The sequence below is a fragment of the Pituophis catenifer genome, unplaced genomic scaffold (assembly GCF_029215685.1).
Source record: "Pituophis catenifer annectens isolate HBS135680 unplaced genomic scaffold, rPitCat1.0.hap2 SCAF_2, whole genome shotgun sequence".
Taxonomy (NCBI): Eukaryota; Metazoa; Chordata; class Lepidosauria; order Squamata; family Colubridae; genus Pituophis; species Pituophis catenifer.
Window position 1 is genome coordinate 112,827,233 of NW_027256882.1, and position 14,528 is coordinate 112,841,760.

At 39.0% G+C, this 14,528-nt stretch overlaps 1 protein-coding gene across 1 annotated transcript; it reads left to right on the forward strand.

Moving 5' to 3' along the window:
• Positions 1-307: 307 nt before the first annotated feature.
• SLC26A2 (solute carrier family 26 member 2) lies at positions 308-14,315 on the forward strand. The gene is made up of 3 exons (XM_070933981.1): positions 308-353; positions 10,660-11,311; positions 12,735-14,315. Exons 2-3 carry the CDS (start codon positions 10,670-10,672, stop codon positions 14,238-14,240), a joined length of 2,148 nt encoding a protein of 715 aa, XP_070790082.1. The 5' UTR covers positions 308-353; positions 10,660-10,669; the 3' UTR covers positions 14,241-14,315.
• The last annotated feature ends 213 nt before the right edge of the window (positions 14,316-14,528 follow it).

The following is a 14,528-nucleotide window of genomic DNA, read 5'->3' on the forward strand; positions in this document are numbered from 1 at the left end:
GCTCCGCAGAAGAAAGTCTTTCTCCCCCTCATTGCGACTTCTCAACCACCGCCGCAAACTTCGAGGCCGCCCCGCCGATTTGGCCGGCCGCCAAGTGGGTTGGAGCTGGGCGGTGTTTACAGGCCAGCTGACTGGCGGGAGCCTAACAAGCAAGTTTGTTGCTTGTTTGGCGAAAGGCTGAGGAAGAACCGCCACGTTTTCGGTCCCTCCCCTCCCTTTGACGGGTAAGGCAAAGAGTGCGGCGTCCCGAGGGGAGGGGAAAAAAAAAAAGAGAACCAGGTGGACGTGCTCCGGGAACAGGGACCAGTTGCCGGTGCTTTCTATGCTTCTCAGAAGGGGAAACCCCGGAACAAGTGAGTTCTGCGGTGGAGTTGGAGGTCGTGTGCCGGGAACAGATAAAGCCCTTTCAAAGAATTGGCAGACTGCAAAGGGATAAAAAGGACGCCGCGCATTCGTGTTCTCCCATCCTTGTGAGTGTTCCCGCCTCCTCCGTTGTACTATGCGGAGTTTGGGAGTGGGTAAGCGTTGAATGGGATTTACTACGTAGACTTGTGAGGGGGCGCCTGCTCTACCATTTCAAATGGTAAGAAGAGACCCCGCGCGCTTTCTTGGAAGGTTTGTATTCTCATTAATTTACAGAGAGATTTCCGTATAGCCCACCGAGGGTTCCCAGAGAAAAGCTGAAAAAGCTACAACACCGTAGCTCACTATTCAAAATCGGATTCAGTGTAAATCATTGGGACTGACTTGGGATGCATTGCTCCACCTGGTAGATGCTGGGCCCATAGGTTTTGTGTTCCTTCTTTTTACAGTGGGCTGTGCTCTTGGCCTGATAGTGTCTACTATTTCTATTTCTAATTCGTATTTTTATTTTTTATTTTTTTTTTTATTGTAAATCACTTCAAAAAGTTCTGGAAAAACTTCTGCGCTTTTAAGTACATAACCTAGCAAGAGATTTTATTGAACTCTGGTGGGTGTGTTTCTCCAAAGATGAATACAAGATTTCACTGCTAAAGCAGTAGTTAATTTAAATATCAACAGCCTTGTAGTGTTCAAAACTGTAACATGTCCCAGTCCACAACTGAAAAATTAAAGATAAAATGGGGGAGGGGGGATTAAATAGAATTTAAATTAGAAGCCTAGAAACACTTGAGTCAAAACTTAATTTGGAAGAAGCACTGTATTAATTATATTTAAGATTGTTTTAATGAATAGAACATTGCTGATTATCTTTTAATAATGTCTTTTATTTATTTTTATCCCACCTTTATTATTTTTTACAAATAACTAAAGGCAACAAACATACCTAATATCCTTCCTCCTATTTTTCCCACAACAACAACAATGACTCTGTGAGGTGTGTTGGGGTGAGAGAGTGACTGGTCACCCAGCAGGCTTTCAAACTTAAGGCAGGACTAGAACTTGCAGTCTCCCAGTTTCTAGCCTGGTGCCTTAACTTGGAATTTACCGTGTTTCATTTCTGATTCTGGAAGAAAGTTTAATTTCTATCACACAACTAGTATTTGATTTTCATACTGAAATGTGGTGGAAGACAGCATTTGTTAGAGAAGAATGAATTACTTCTGAACATAAGTTGGTGGTTTTTTTTCCTGCTTGCTTTCATACTTTTCAAGTCTGGTAGTTGGAGAAGGTTGATTTGACTTTTGTAGACAAGTATTTTTGCAACAGTTAATTATAATGATATCATAAAATTGATTTTTATTGCTTATGAACAGCCATTTTCCATCCTGAACTGAAGCTTGTGCAGGAAAATATTAGCACTAGCAATAGCACTTTGACGTATATACCACTTCATAATACTTTATAGCCTTCTAAGTGGTTTACACAATCAGCATATTGCCCCCAGCAATCTGGGTCCTCATTTTACTGACCTCAGAAGGATGGAAGGCTGAGTCAACCTTGAGCCAGTGAGAAACTGCTGTTCAGTCAGCAGAATTAGCCTGCAATACTGCATTCTAACCATTGTGACACCATATTTCTACATGGATAGAGCTGAAATGGTTTCCATAAACAACATAATATCTGAGAAAATACGGTGTCCTAAAAACTGCAGCTATTCTGGCTGTAATCTTATTTATCATAACATGCGTTTATTTCATATTTTATATATGCAACCAACATTTTTGTCAATTCTGTACAGTATTAGAACCAGTCTTGTGTGATGCTGGCCTAGAAACCTATAGATGGTGAGTTGTAAGCCTCCTTTAGGCATTAATGGATTGTTGTGGATAAAATAGGAAGAGGAAGGAGTTCCCTTGAGGTATATTTAAAAAAAGATGAAAAAAATAAAATATTACAGAATTATTTTAATATAGATTTAAATAATGTATATTAAGTTCTCTGAATGTTAAAAAATATACACATATGTATATGTGTATCCATATTTTGTGTAAAATACAGTTCCAGTTTAAAATAAAGGGATTTTCTCCCTTTGCAGGGAAAGGGAGAAGGGTGTTCTTTTGAATTTTATTTTTTATTTTATATCCAATTTATATACCGTCCTCCTCCCTGAGGACAGCCGAATAAAAACATAAATTACAAACATTAAAATAGTATTAAAAGAATATATATAAATTTGGCCCCATAATTTAAGAATAATAACAAACCAATTTAAAACATTTAAAAAAGTTAAGAAAAAAGTTAAGCCAGCCCGGCTTGCTGAAAAAAGAAGGTTTTAAGGGCACGGCGGAAGGCACCGAGGTCTTGGATTCTCCTTATCTCTGGGGGCAGTTGGTTCCAGAGGGTGGGTGCCCCCACAGAGAAGGCCCTCCCCCTGTGGGTCACCAGCCTACATTGTTTGGCTGATGGCACCCTGAGGAGGCCCTCTCTGTGGGAGCGCACAGGTCGATGGGAGGCCGTCGGTAGCAGCAGGCGATCTCGGAGATATCTAGGTCCTATGCCATGGAGCGCTTTAAAGGTGATAACCAACAGCTTGAAGCGCACCCGGAAGACCACTGGGAGCCAGTGCAGCTCACGCAGGAGAGGTGTTGTATGGGAGCGCCATGCAGCTCCCGTAACTACCCACGCGGCCGCATTCTGGACCAGTTGGAGCCTCCAGATGCCCTTCAAGGGGAGCCCCATGTAGAGAGCGTTGCAGTAGTCCAGGCGAGAGGTGACAAGGGCATGAGTGACTGCGCAGGGAATCCCGATCAAGAAAGGACCGCAACTGGCGTATCAGGCGGACCTGACAAAAAGTCCCTCTGGCCATAGCCGTCAGATGTTCCTCCAAAGACAGCTGCGTATCCAGAAGGACACCCAGATTGCGGGCCCTCTCCGAGGGGGCCAAAGACTCACCCCCAATAGTCAGAGATGGAGTCACCTGACTATATCGGGATGCCGGGAACCACAGCCACTCAGTCTTGGAAGGGTTGAGTTTGAGCCGGTTTCTCCCCATCCAGATCTGCACAGCCTCCAGGCACCGGGACATTACTTCAAGGGCATCGTTGGGGTGGACAGGGGTGGAGATGTACAGCTGGGTGTCATCAGCGTACTGATGGTACTTCACCCCAAAACCACGGATGATCTCACCCAGCGGCTTCACATAAATGTTGAATAGAAGGGGCGAGAGAACCGACCCCTGAGGCACTCCACAGATGAGAGGCCTCGAGGTCGACCTCTGCCCCCCTACCAACACAAACTGCGACCGGTCAGAGAGAAAGGAGGAGAACCACCGTAGCATGGTGCCCCCCATCCCCAACAATTCCAGCCGGTGCAGCATGATACCATGGTCGCTGAGAGGTCTAACAGGGCCAGAACAGAGGAGCAACCTCTGCCCCGAGCCCTCCAGAGATCATCTACCAATGCGACCAATGCCGTTTCCGTGCTGTGCCCGGGCCTGAAACCCGACTGGAACGGATCTAGATAAGACGTTTCCTCCAGGCACTGCGGAAACTGTCGTGTGACCACACTCTCAACAACCTTCGCCACAAAGCAAAGGTTGGAGACAGGACGATAGTTGGCTAATACTGCCGGATTAGCAGTTAAGTTAGTTAAGTATTTTTAAACTGAGCTGACAATATTTTTTTAAAAAACAGTAAAATACCCTGAGTTCAGGCATAACAGTATTTTGTTACAACTATGAGTGAGAACTTGTATTGCAATTTTTGACCAAATTCTCTATTAATATTTTTTTGTAGAATTCATCTAATTAAGAAAAAGCCTACATAGGAGGCAGTTAAAAAAAAAAGACAACAGTGAGTAAGGAAAGGGTAAAATGGATTAACACTATCGTTTGGAAAGAAGTGGGTATTTTTACAATTCTTCTATTGTTGAGAAGTGATGTTTTACATCAAGCCTGTCAAACTGGCGGCCCACGGGCCAGATACATCACACGCAGGCCACGCCCACCCTGGCTCCACAAAGGCAAAAAACTTTGCAATATGTCATGATCCAGCCCATGACACAATCAAGTTTGACACCCGTGTTTTACATCAATTTAACTGTTGTAAACTGCCAGGTGTTGCCCATTGATTAAAGTGGTACACTTAAAACCAAAACCTCAAATATTATAGTATAAAAATTGTTATAGTCCACAATCCCATCCTGAAGTTTTACACTTCAGGTTTCCTTGTAGAAGCAGTTGTTTGTCTGCAATACTTAACTGAAGATGCTGGCCTAGAAATCAGGAGACTCTGAGTTTTAGGACTCTGGAAGGCCTGGGGTCAGTCACTTTCTTTCAGCCCAGCTCACCACATAGGGTGGTGGTGGTTGTAGGGAAAATAGGAGACAGGAGCATTTGATGTTTGCTGCCTTGAGTTGTTGTTGTTGTTGTTGTTGTTGTTGTTGTTGTTGTTATTATTATTATTATTATTATTATTATTATTATTATTATTATTATTAATTGAATTTCTATACCGCCCTTCTCCCGCAGGACTCAGGGCAGTAAACAGAATAAGATTTCGTACATATAATTAATTATATATATATATATATATATATATATATATATATATATATATATATATATGTATATATATACAGTAAATAATAAATTGAGTCAACTTAGTGTATCTGCTAAGACCTTGGCATAGAATGTAGATGTTTATGTTAGCCCTGCTTGTTGAAACAGAAAGGTCTTCAGGGCACGTGGGAAAGTGTGAAGATCTGGGATTATTTGTATTCCAGGGGGTATTTTGTTCCAAAGAGTAGGTGCTCCCACAGAGAAGGCTCTCTCCCTTGGAACTACTAGACAACATTGTTTTAATGATGGTACTATGAGTAGGCCTATTCCGTGAGAGTGTATTGGTTGGTGGGAGGTTATCGGTTGCAGCAGGTGGTCTCGTAAGTACTCAGGTCCTAAGCCATGTAGCACTTTAAAGGTAAGAACCAACACCTTGAAGCACACTCGGAAGGCCACCGGAAGCCAGTGCAGCTCGCGTAGAAGAAGTGTTACATGTGAGTGCCATGTTGCTCCCATAATTACTCGCGCAGCCGAGTTGACCCTCTCCCACAAAAAAATGGCAGAATAAAAATGTAATAATAAGAACAATTTTTAGGCCTCACATTTTTCACGAAGGATAGGCAAAGTTATGTTTAGTTTAATTCTGTGATATAACTCTCACATTATAAAATAATGGTGGGACAAATGATATAAGTCTTTTTTCTTTTACTTCCAAGTAGATCTTAATAATTTTGTATTGCTTTTCTTGTTCCTCAGTGTGCAATTTAATATCGCTTTCATTGATCTTAAGCTACATTTGAAAGAGGCTAGTGGAAAGTGTAAAATACTATCTATTTCTGTGTGCATAATTCCAGTAGCCATTTGTGGAAGATATCAAGTTAATGATTTCACTGGATTTAGTGTTCCTTTGACCCAAAGTTGAACTGATTAAAATTCACATGAGTAAATTTAAACTACCTGCTTTAATAGCCTTGTCACAATGGATATAGCCACTGAGAGAAGCCGACAATAGCAAATCAACAAAGCAAGAGAAAACCAATTTGAATTACTTGGTTGTAAAAGAAAAGCCAGTGTTATAGTGCTGGAGAAGACCGCCGTTCTAATCCTCCCTTAGGTACAGAAGTCAACTGTGTGACCTTGAACCAGTCACTTCCTTTGGGGCCCAAAATCTTTGCCTTTGCAATAATCTGGTCGAGAAAAAACTGTCATTGCCTCTTGTATCAATATGCTTTCAGATAAGAACTAGGAAAGCATAGTGAAAAACAGTGCATCCAAGCAGAACAATTGCTATGAAAAACAAAGCAACTTGAGTATAGAAGCTTAATTAAAAGGAGAAGAAAGTTGCCTCCCTATTAATCTGATGCTGATGTTATATGTGTCACTTATGAATAGCTGCAGGCTCTAAGTTTATTTAAGCAGTAGGTTAATTTGAAATCTCATTTGTTCAAAAATGATTTCATACTCCCAAGCAAACAGTATTTATGTGCTGGCTCTTCTCTGTAAATTTTTAAACCAGTATAGATTTCCTTCAAGCAATAAGAATTCCAATGGTATCCCAGAAGGATAGCCAAATGTTTACTCAGGATTTAGCAACCAGCAAGAGTGGTTCTTTTGCAATTGCTAAGCACCAGGGGTGGGTTCTAAATTTTTTTACTACCGGTTCTGTGGGCGTGGCTTATTTTGTGGGTGTGGCTTGGAGGTCATGTGACTAGGTGGGCGTGGCTAGCTGGTCAGAGTCATTTCTGGAAGGTCCTCGCACTTACGACACGATTCATTTGTTTGCTGTTAATACTGATCAGCTGTAGGACGGCCCTTTGAAGCCCCGCGGCAAGAGTTTAAACAGTTTTTTTCCCTCTAGTCATCAGCTGGGGGGCAGCAATAGAGGCAGCAATAGAGGCAGGAGGCAGCAATAGATTGGGGGTGGGACCAAATAAAAGGTAAGAATAACATGGGGGAGGGCGGGGGGGAGAACCGGTTCAGTGATGTCATATCGTCGCCGCTACCGGCTCGGCCAAACCGGACCGAACCGGGAGGAACCCACCACTGCTAAGCACCATTGTGAATGAACTAGTGGTGTTCATTTAAAGTAGGTTTATCTGCTAATGGGATTTGAATTTGTTTATTCTTAAAGATTTCCTGCAGAAAAATTGTATCTGCTGGATTAGGAAAAAAAAAAAAAGTCCTGTGCCCCCTAAAAAGTTAATAAGTGTATTATAGTAGGCAATATATAGGCAATCGTGCTACAAATAAACTTTTTAAAAATAAAGTTCTTCGGTTCTTTTTCATATCCTTGAGTTCCTAGTTAACAAAAGGGAAAATATTAAATACAGCTTTGTCTGAATGAATGGAATTGAATAAATGTTAATTTCTTTTCAAAAATACCAATAGTTGAGGTTTGGATGAAGTGCAGATTCCTCTGAGTAATTCATTTTACTTAGTTAAAAAGAACTTCTTTATTCTATTGCAAATATTTGAATTATTTCATAACTTCAGAATAAGAATTCTAGAGAACCGTAATCTCTATTCTCAATCATGTCAGGCACTTTTGTTGACTCCAGAAATCTCTTAGTCTTGTGAGTCTGCCTGTTAATGTTCTACATATTCTGGATAATTCTTATGGCAATTAGACAAATGAGCTACTTATATCAAAAGCTAAGGATGAGAAATGTAGCTAAATGAAACATTTAAGCATATATTTTAAATGGGCAATTCTGCTAGAAAAAGTATTAAACTAGAGCTGGCCATAGCCTTATAAGTGGTTTTATTTTATATGCAATAAGCTGCTTGTATATTGGAGAGACATTTCACTACACAATGAAGTCTTTCATACTTGGACATATAAAGGTGAAATATAGTCAAGCCAGCTTCTGGTGCCAGGCAGCTTCCTAATAAACCACTTTTTCCTTGATCTTGGAAGTCTTACTATACACAGACACTCCTTAGGTTTCACATGACAAATACGTAGTTGTTTTACTGTAAGTACTTTCAAAGATATTGAACTAGGCTAAAAGCCATATAAATTTGCAACTGGGTACCTATTTTGTGTTCCTAATTTAAAAGGCCAAAGAGCATATTTGTTTCCCAAAATCGTGCAAGATTTATGTAAGCCTAATAGAGATCTGCAGAAACACAGTGGATAATAGTCTGGTTCTCTAGAAATTCTGCTTTCTTTTAAGCACATCTGTTGAAGTTTAGTCTCTGTCATAGAGACACAAACATCTCAAAAGGCTCTCAAATCAATCCACGGGGTTTTCCCCCCACATATGTGGAAAGACAGAAAATGTGTTCTCTTAGTCTTGTGAGTGTACCCATTACACTCACAACTTATTATGGAATAAGAGTGAAAATAATAGAAAGCCACCAGCATAATCACTAGCCAGAGACCAGCCAGATGAGCTTAATAAGTCCAGATACAACAAAACAGGAGCCAGTTAATGACATTGCTTATATTTTGAGCATAATATTTAGTGTGCTTAATAGTGCTTATTTTTTCCCTGAATTTCTGTACAATTTCTGTACAAAGGACTGCTTTGAAGTCAAGATAGTGAAGATAAGTTGTGTGCCACATTTGTTTGAATCTTTCAGTTTTGGTATGCCTTCCTGCCTCAAAATAGTGAGAAATCATTTCATTATTTTTGGACAATTGAACAACTGAATTTTCAGGAGCATCAGAAACAACAGAGAGGGAGGCTAAAGATACATATAGCTTCATTTTTCAAACAGTATGTAAAAGCATATACAATATGTACATACAGTATGTACATATTACCATCACCCCAAATTTGTAGATGTATCTGGGTAATATCTCTTACATACAACAGCTATAAATTTGATTCATTCATTCATTGATAAATTAATAAAGGATATTTTTCAGAAACTTTGCTTCATTAATTTACCTATCTCTACTGTTCTTGACTTATAGCAAAATTGAATCCCAATGTTTACTGAAAAATCAGCCTCTATTAGCTTAAATTGGCTGTATGTGTGTGTCCACTGTCTATCCCCTATCTTCCATATGTTTCCAACCTATACAGTCCTGAGCTTTCTTTTGTATTGAGGACCCAATGTATTCTCAAAGTCTTTTTGAATGAAACTTGACTTCTTAGGACTTCATTGGCATAAGTTTTCTTATAAAGTATTCTTGCCAACAGAAAAAAAATGGTTTACCATGTTCTTTTTCTAATGTGTACACATGTGCACATTTATTTCCAGTTTATCTTACAAACTTGGATTTTCCTGATGGCTTCTTATCCTATCCTATTTAAATCTGACCTTGCTTTGCTTTTTGAAGTCAGCCAAGATCACTTAGGTACTATCATCCACAATTATATTTAAAATAAAAGATTAAAAGCATGTGTTGATATTTTCATAGGAAATGATGAAAATGAAAGTATGTAGTGCAAACAATAGATACTCATATAAAGAGCATGCTTTGAAAACACTAAAATTTAAAAATTTATTCACTGTGGAATCATATCTTTTGCATCTTGATTCACATTCCTTGGGTAATGTGCTAAATATAAGTGCCTCTTTCTTGTGGAGTAGATAGCATTGTAAAATATTTATGTTTCTTCCTGTAAATGCAATTCCTGCAATCCATAATTGTAAAAGAAACATACAGCAGAAGGTTGTGGACAAGAGTGTCCCCAGTTTCTAATGGAAATGAAATTCCTTATATTACATCTACTATTCTTTTCGAAGAACCAGTAAAACATGTTTCCTTGGTATATCTTTTGTAAGAAGATATTAATATTATACACCTTAAATTACTATTCATCTTAGATTAAAAATACATTTTTGCATTACCCCAGAATATACAAGGTTTAAAAATGCTTAAGTTTTTAAATAGCATATCCACTTAGTCCAATGCAATCAGTCTTACAGGTTTAAAGATGCTTAAGTTTTTAAATAGCATACGCCCTTAGTCCAATCATAGTCCAATCATGACTTAATCCAATACAATCAGCCTTATAGATCTATTGTGTGGATAAAAAAGAGAATCCATGCATTTTACTTACGCTGTATGGAAGTAAAGCAGGAAGCAAGTGTAACATAAAGTTTGAAAAACTTGGTAGCTGAAATTAGAAGTAACTCTTCCTTCATTCTTTCTGAACATGTAGATTCAAACCTTGAAAAGGGAAAATTAGCTCTGCATTCTTACTAATTCTTCCTCATTCCCATAACTGGCCCTCTAACATAATAAAACTGTTTGCTTAATTGGACCATCCAGTCCAGAAACTATCTAATATAAGACTTCCCATGTGTTTAATGGCTTCTTTGTTGCCCTCTTTATTATTAGGTACATCAGGAGTGGGAAAACTTTTATTTTTCCAGTTGTCTGGAGCATTCAGTGGGTTTTTTAAAATTATTTTGATAACCTTCCATTTTTTGTTGCTTTCAAGTGCTTTCAGGTCATTTAAAAGTTTATGTTCCTTATTTCATTTGTTTCATCATGTTAATTTACATGAAATTATGCTTTATCAATATTCATCAGAGTGTTGTCCATTTCAGCCATGGATTCTGAGCCCCTTCTTTTGTGCTTTATGTTTTAATGGTATAATTTAGATTTAACAAGTACTAGTCCTGATTTCTTCCAGTTTTGGTTTGTTTAATATAAATTAAGACTGGCAAGTCTTATTTTTTCCAGGATTGCTTGTATGAATTTTGTCTTAATAAGAATTTTATCTGAAATGGGTTAGGCGTGGAAATCTTACATCTTTTTCTCCATTTTTCTACAGATCCCCAAGGATGGCAGCAGAAGCCAATCACGTCCATCCAATGCTTGAATTGGCAAAGGAGACTTGTGGCAAAGGGAATGATCATTCCAGGATTTCTCTAGAATATATAGGAACAAGTACAGATATTAAGGCTTACATGCTAAAGAAATTGAAGAAAAATTGCAGCTGTAGCCCAGCTAAAGCCAAAGATCTGCTTTTCAGTTTTGTCCCAGTACTGACATGGCTGCCCAAGTACAAACTGAAGGAGTATTTCTTGGGCGACCTTATGTCAGGCATAATTGTAGGAATTTTGCTAGTTCCACAGTCCATTGCTTATTCCCTTTTGGCTGGCCAAGAACCTATCTATGGTCTATACACATCGTTTTTTGCAAGCATCATTTATTTTCTGCTTGGAACTTCCCGTCATATCTCGGTTGGCATTTTTGGTGTACTCTGCTTGATGGTGGGAGAAGTGGTAGACCGTGAATTACAGATTGCTGGGTATGATTTAGTATTGGGTGCTTCTAGCAATTATCATTCTGATATGAATGATCTCATAAATGTCACAATGGTGTCTTGGTCTACCAATCAGACTTCACAGAAAATATGTGATAGGAGTTGCTATGCAATTACTGTTGGAGCAACTGTGACTTTCATAGCTGGAATTTATCAGGTAAGAAATTCCAGTTAAAGGGGATCCATGTTATCTGATATCAGTTCTTTACCTTTTGGGGGCTTTGCAAGTATGCAGAATTGAAGATAGGTAGATATAAGAACTGTAGCTTAGATTTCTCTGTCCTGTATCCTACAGACACAGATAAAAAAGTGTACTGGTAATAGTGAATAGATTGCAATTCTAAGAGCTATAATCTCAAAACAGCAGGAAGGGGGCCAATTTTGGAAGGCAATTTTAGTATTACATCTATACTTTGAATTAAAGGAATGAACATCTGTAATTCTTACAGATTGCACCAGGTTAGACTTGTATTTTGAAATTTATTTAGGAAAAATACTTCATATTCCCAAATTTAATTTAAAAATATTTTAGATACATGTTATGTTGCTTGTTTTGCCCAGGAGTTGCATCATTGCAGTACTTGGATGTAAACCAGGTAGAGATGGTGTGCTTCATTCTTAATATCTTTTCATGATCTGAGGCCTTGTGGCTACCATACAATCCCAGGAAAAGATGCAGTTTCTTTAAGGAGCCACCAGTAGATATGACAAAGGTCCACATGCTAGATCTGATGAACCTTTTTTGTTTGTTTGTTTTATTGTGTATTTCCAATACTAAAGTTTTTATTTATTTATTTATTAGTCATATTTCTATGCCGCCCACTCTCCGAGGACTCTGGGCGGCTTACACCAAAGACAGTATACTAAATAGCATATTGCCCCCTAACAATCTGGGTCCTCATTTTACCCATCTCGGAAGGATGGAAGGCTGAGTCAACCTTGAGCCAGTGAGATTTGATCTGCTGATCTGCTGAATTAGCAGTCAGCTGAAGTAGCTGCACTACTGCACTCTAACCACTGCGCCACCTCGGCTCTTTTTCACATTAGTAGGATGGACAAAGGATATTTATGAAGTGACTAGGGTTCTGAGCTTTCTTTTTAATAGTTTTTATTAAGGATTATATTAAACATAAAAGAAATAGAGAAACCAGATACAAATAGGTAGATTTAGTTATAGCTGATATATATAGATATGTGGAAAAAATGGAAAAAGTTCCTCACAAAAAAGACAGCAACAAAACTCCCCCTTTCTCTTCATCCTCAGCAAGTATATACAATATCAGACAAATTTTATATCAAAGTAAACCTATGCATATCACAATTAGATCATGCACAGTATAAGGGTTAAGTGGCTTTTTTTAAAAATGACAATCTTAAGAAGTAGAAATATATTTAAAAACAAACAAATTTCTCATAATAATAATTAAACATTTTGAAGAACCTGAAACAAACACATAACTATTTGTAATTCTGAATAGCATAATATATCAAGCCCTATCTAATAACATGTGCTTCAACTTTCAGCCTCATTTCCTTTGTAAATTCAGAAGTGTCATCTAATCATCTGCCTTTTTCTTCAGGTTGCTATGGGCCTCTTCCAGGTGGGCTTCATCTCTGTGTACCTCTCTGATTCCTTGCTCAGCGGATTTGTTACTGGCGCTTCCTTAACCATCCTCACCTCACAAGCCAAATACCTCTTGGGCTTAAACATTCCACGGAGCAGTGGCATTGGTTCTCTTTTAAATACATGGATAAACATATTCAGAAATATCCATACCACCAACATCTGTGATCTCATCACCAGCTTCTTGTGCCTTCTTGTTCTTATTCCAGCAAAAGAGTTAAATGAGCGGTTCAAATCAAAACTTAAGGCTCCATTGCCCACTGAGCTTTTAGTGGTCATAATAGCCACAGTGGCTTCCCATTTTGGGAAGCTGAAACAGAAATATGATTCCAGTGTGGCTGGACATATACCAACTGGATTTCTACCACCACAATCACCAGATTGGAGTCTGATTCCTAGTGTGGCTATGGATGCAGTGCCCCTAGCCATTATTGGCTTTGCCATTACTGTATCTCTTTCAGAGATGTTTGCCAAGAAACATGGTTATACAATTAAACCCAACCAGGAAATGTATGCCATTGGTTTCTGCAACATCATCCCATCTTTCTTTCATTGTTTCACAACCAGCGCAGCCCTTGCCAAAACTCTAGTGAAAGATGCGACAGGCTGCAAGACTCAGGTCTCTAGTGTGGTGACCGGTTTGGTCATCTTGTTAGTTCTCCTTGTGATTGCTCCCCTCTTCTATTCCCTTCAGAAATGTGTCCTAGCGGTCATCATCATTGTCAATCTCAAAGGAGCCTTGCGAAAATTTGGTGACCTGCCAAAAATGTGGCAGTTTAGCAAAATCGACACACTGATCTGGTTTGTAACTATGTTATCTTCAGCACTGATAAGCACTGAACTTGGCCTTCTTATTGGGGTCTGTTTTTCAATGATTTGTGTCATTCTGCGGACACAAAATCCAGAAGGACAGCTCCTTGGTCTAGTACCAGACTCTGAAATCTATGAACCCCTTTCTGCCTATAGTGGCCTTCAAGTTGAGCCAGGCATCAGACTTTTTCGCTTTGAAGCACCAATATACTATGCAAACAAAGAGAATTTTAAGTCCTTGCTGTACAAGAAGACCGGAGTCAATCCTTCATTGGAACTGGCAGCAAAGAGAAAGCTAGAAAAGCAAATACGTACTGAAAAATCAGATGAAGCCAGTGGAAAACAGGAAGAAACTTCGGTGCAGCTTGTCACTCAGCAACTCACATTCCATACACTAGTAATAGACTGCTGTGGAGTGCAGTTCTTGGATACAGCAGGGATCCATACACTCAAGGAAGTTCAAAGAGATTATGGGGAAATTGGCATCCAGGTGCTGCTGGCTCAGTGTAATCTCTCTGTGAGGGACTCCTTGCAGCGAGGGGAGTATTTTATAAAAGGAGAGAAGCATTGTCTCTTCCACAGTGTGCACCAAGCTGTGGAATATTCATTGTGTACATATAAGCATAATGGCAGCTGTGTCTCTGAAACCTAATGTAAGTAGAAGCTTCCTATTTAATGAGACTAATGATGCTGGGCATTATATATACTGTTATCTCACCAAATTGTAAAGGGCAATTTTTTTTTCACATGCTGTTGATCATACAAGATTGTAAACAAATTCATTTTGTACCTTTCGTTTTGTTCTGCTGAATTGCGCACTGAGAAAATAGTGATGAATCCTATGCGTGACTGATAACCACACACATAAGTTGTACTTGGCCAGAAGAACAAATACTCAAAAAGTTTAATGTGTAAACTTTTGTGGGCCCTTCTGGTTTGG

Bases quoted from the DNA above. Each gene is read 5' to 3' on its own strand.
- SLC26A2 (XM_070933981.1), top strand. From the start codon at position 10,670: ATGGCAGCAGAAGCCAATCACGTCCATCCAATGCTTGAATTGGCAAAG. The intron at 11,312-12,734 runs GTAAGAAATTCC...CTTTTTCTTCAG, and splicing joins TCATAGCTGGAATTTATCAG to GTTGCTATGGGCCTCTTCCA.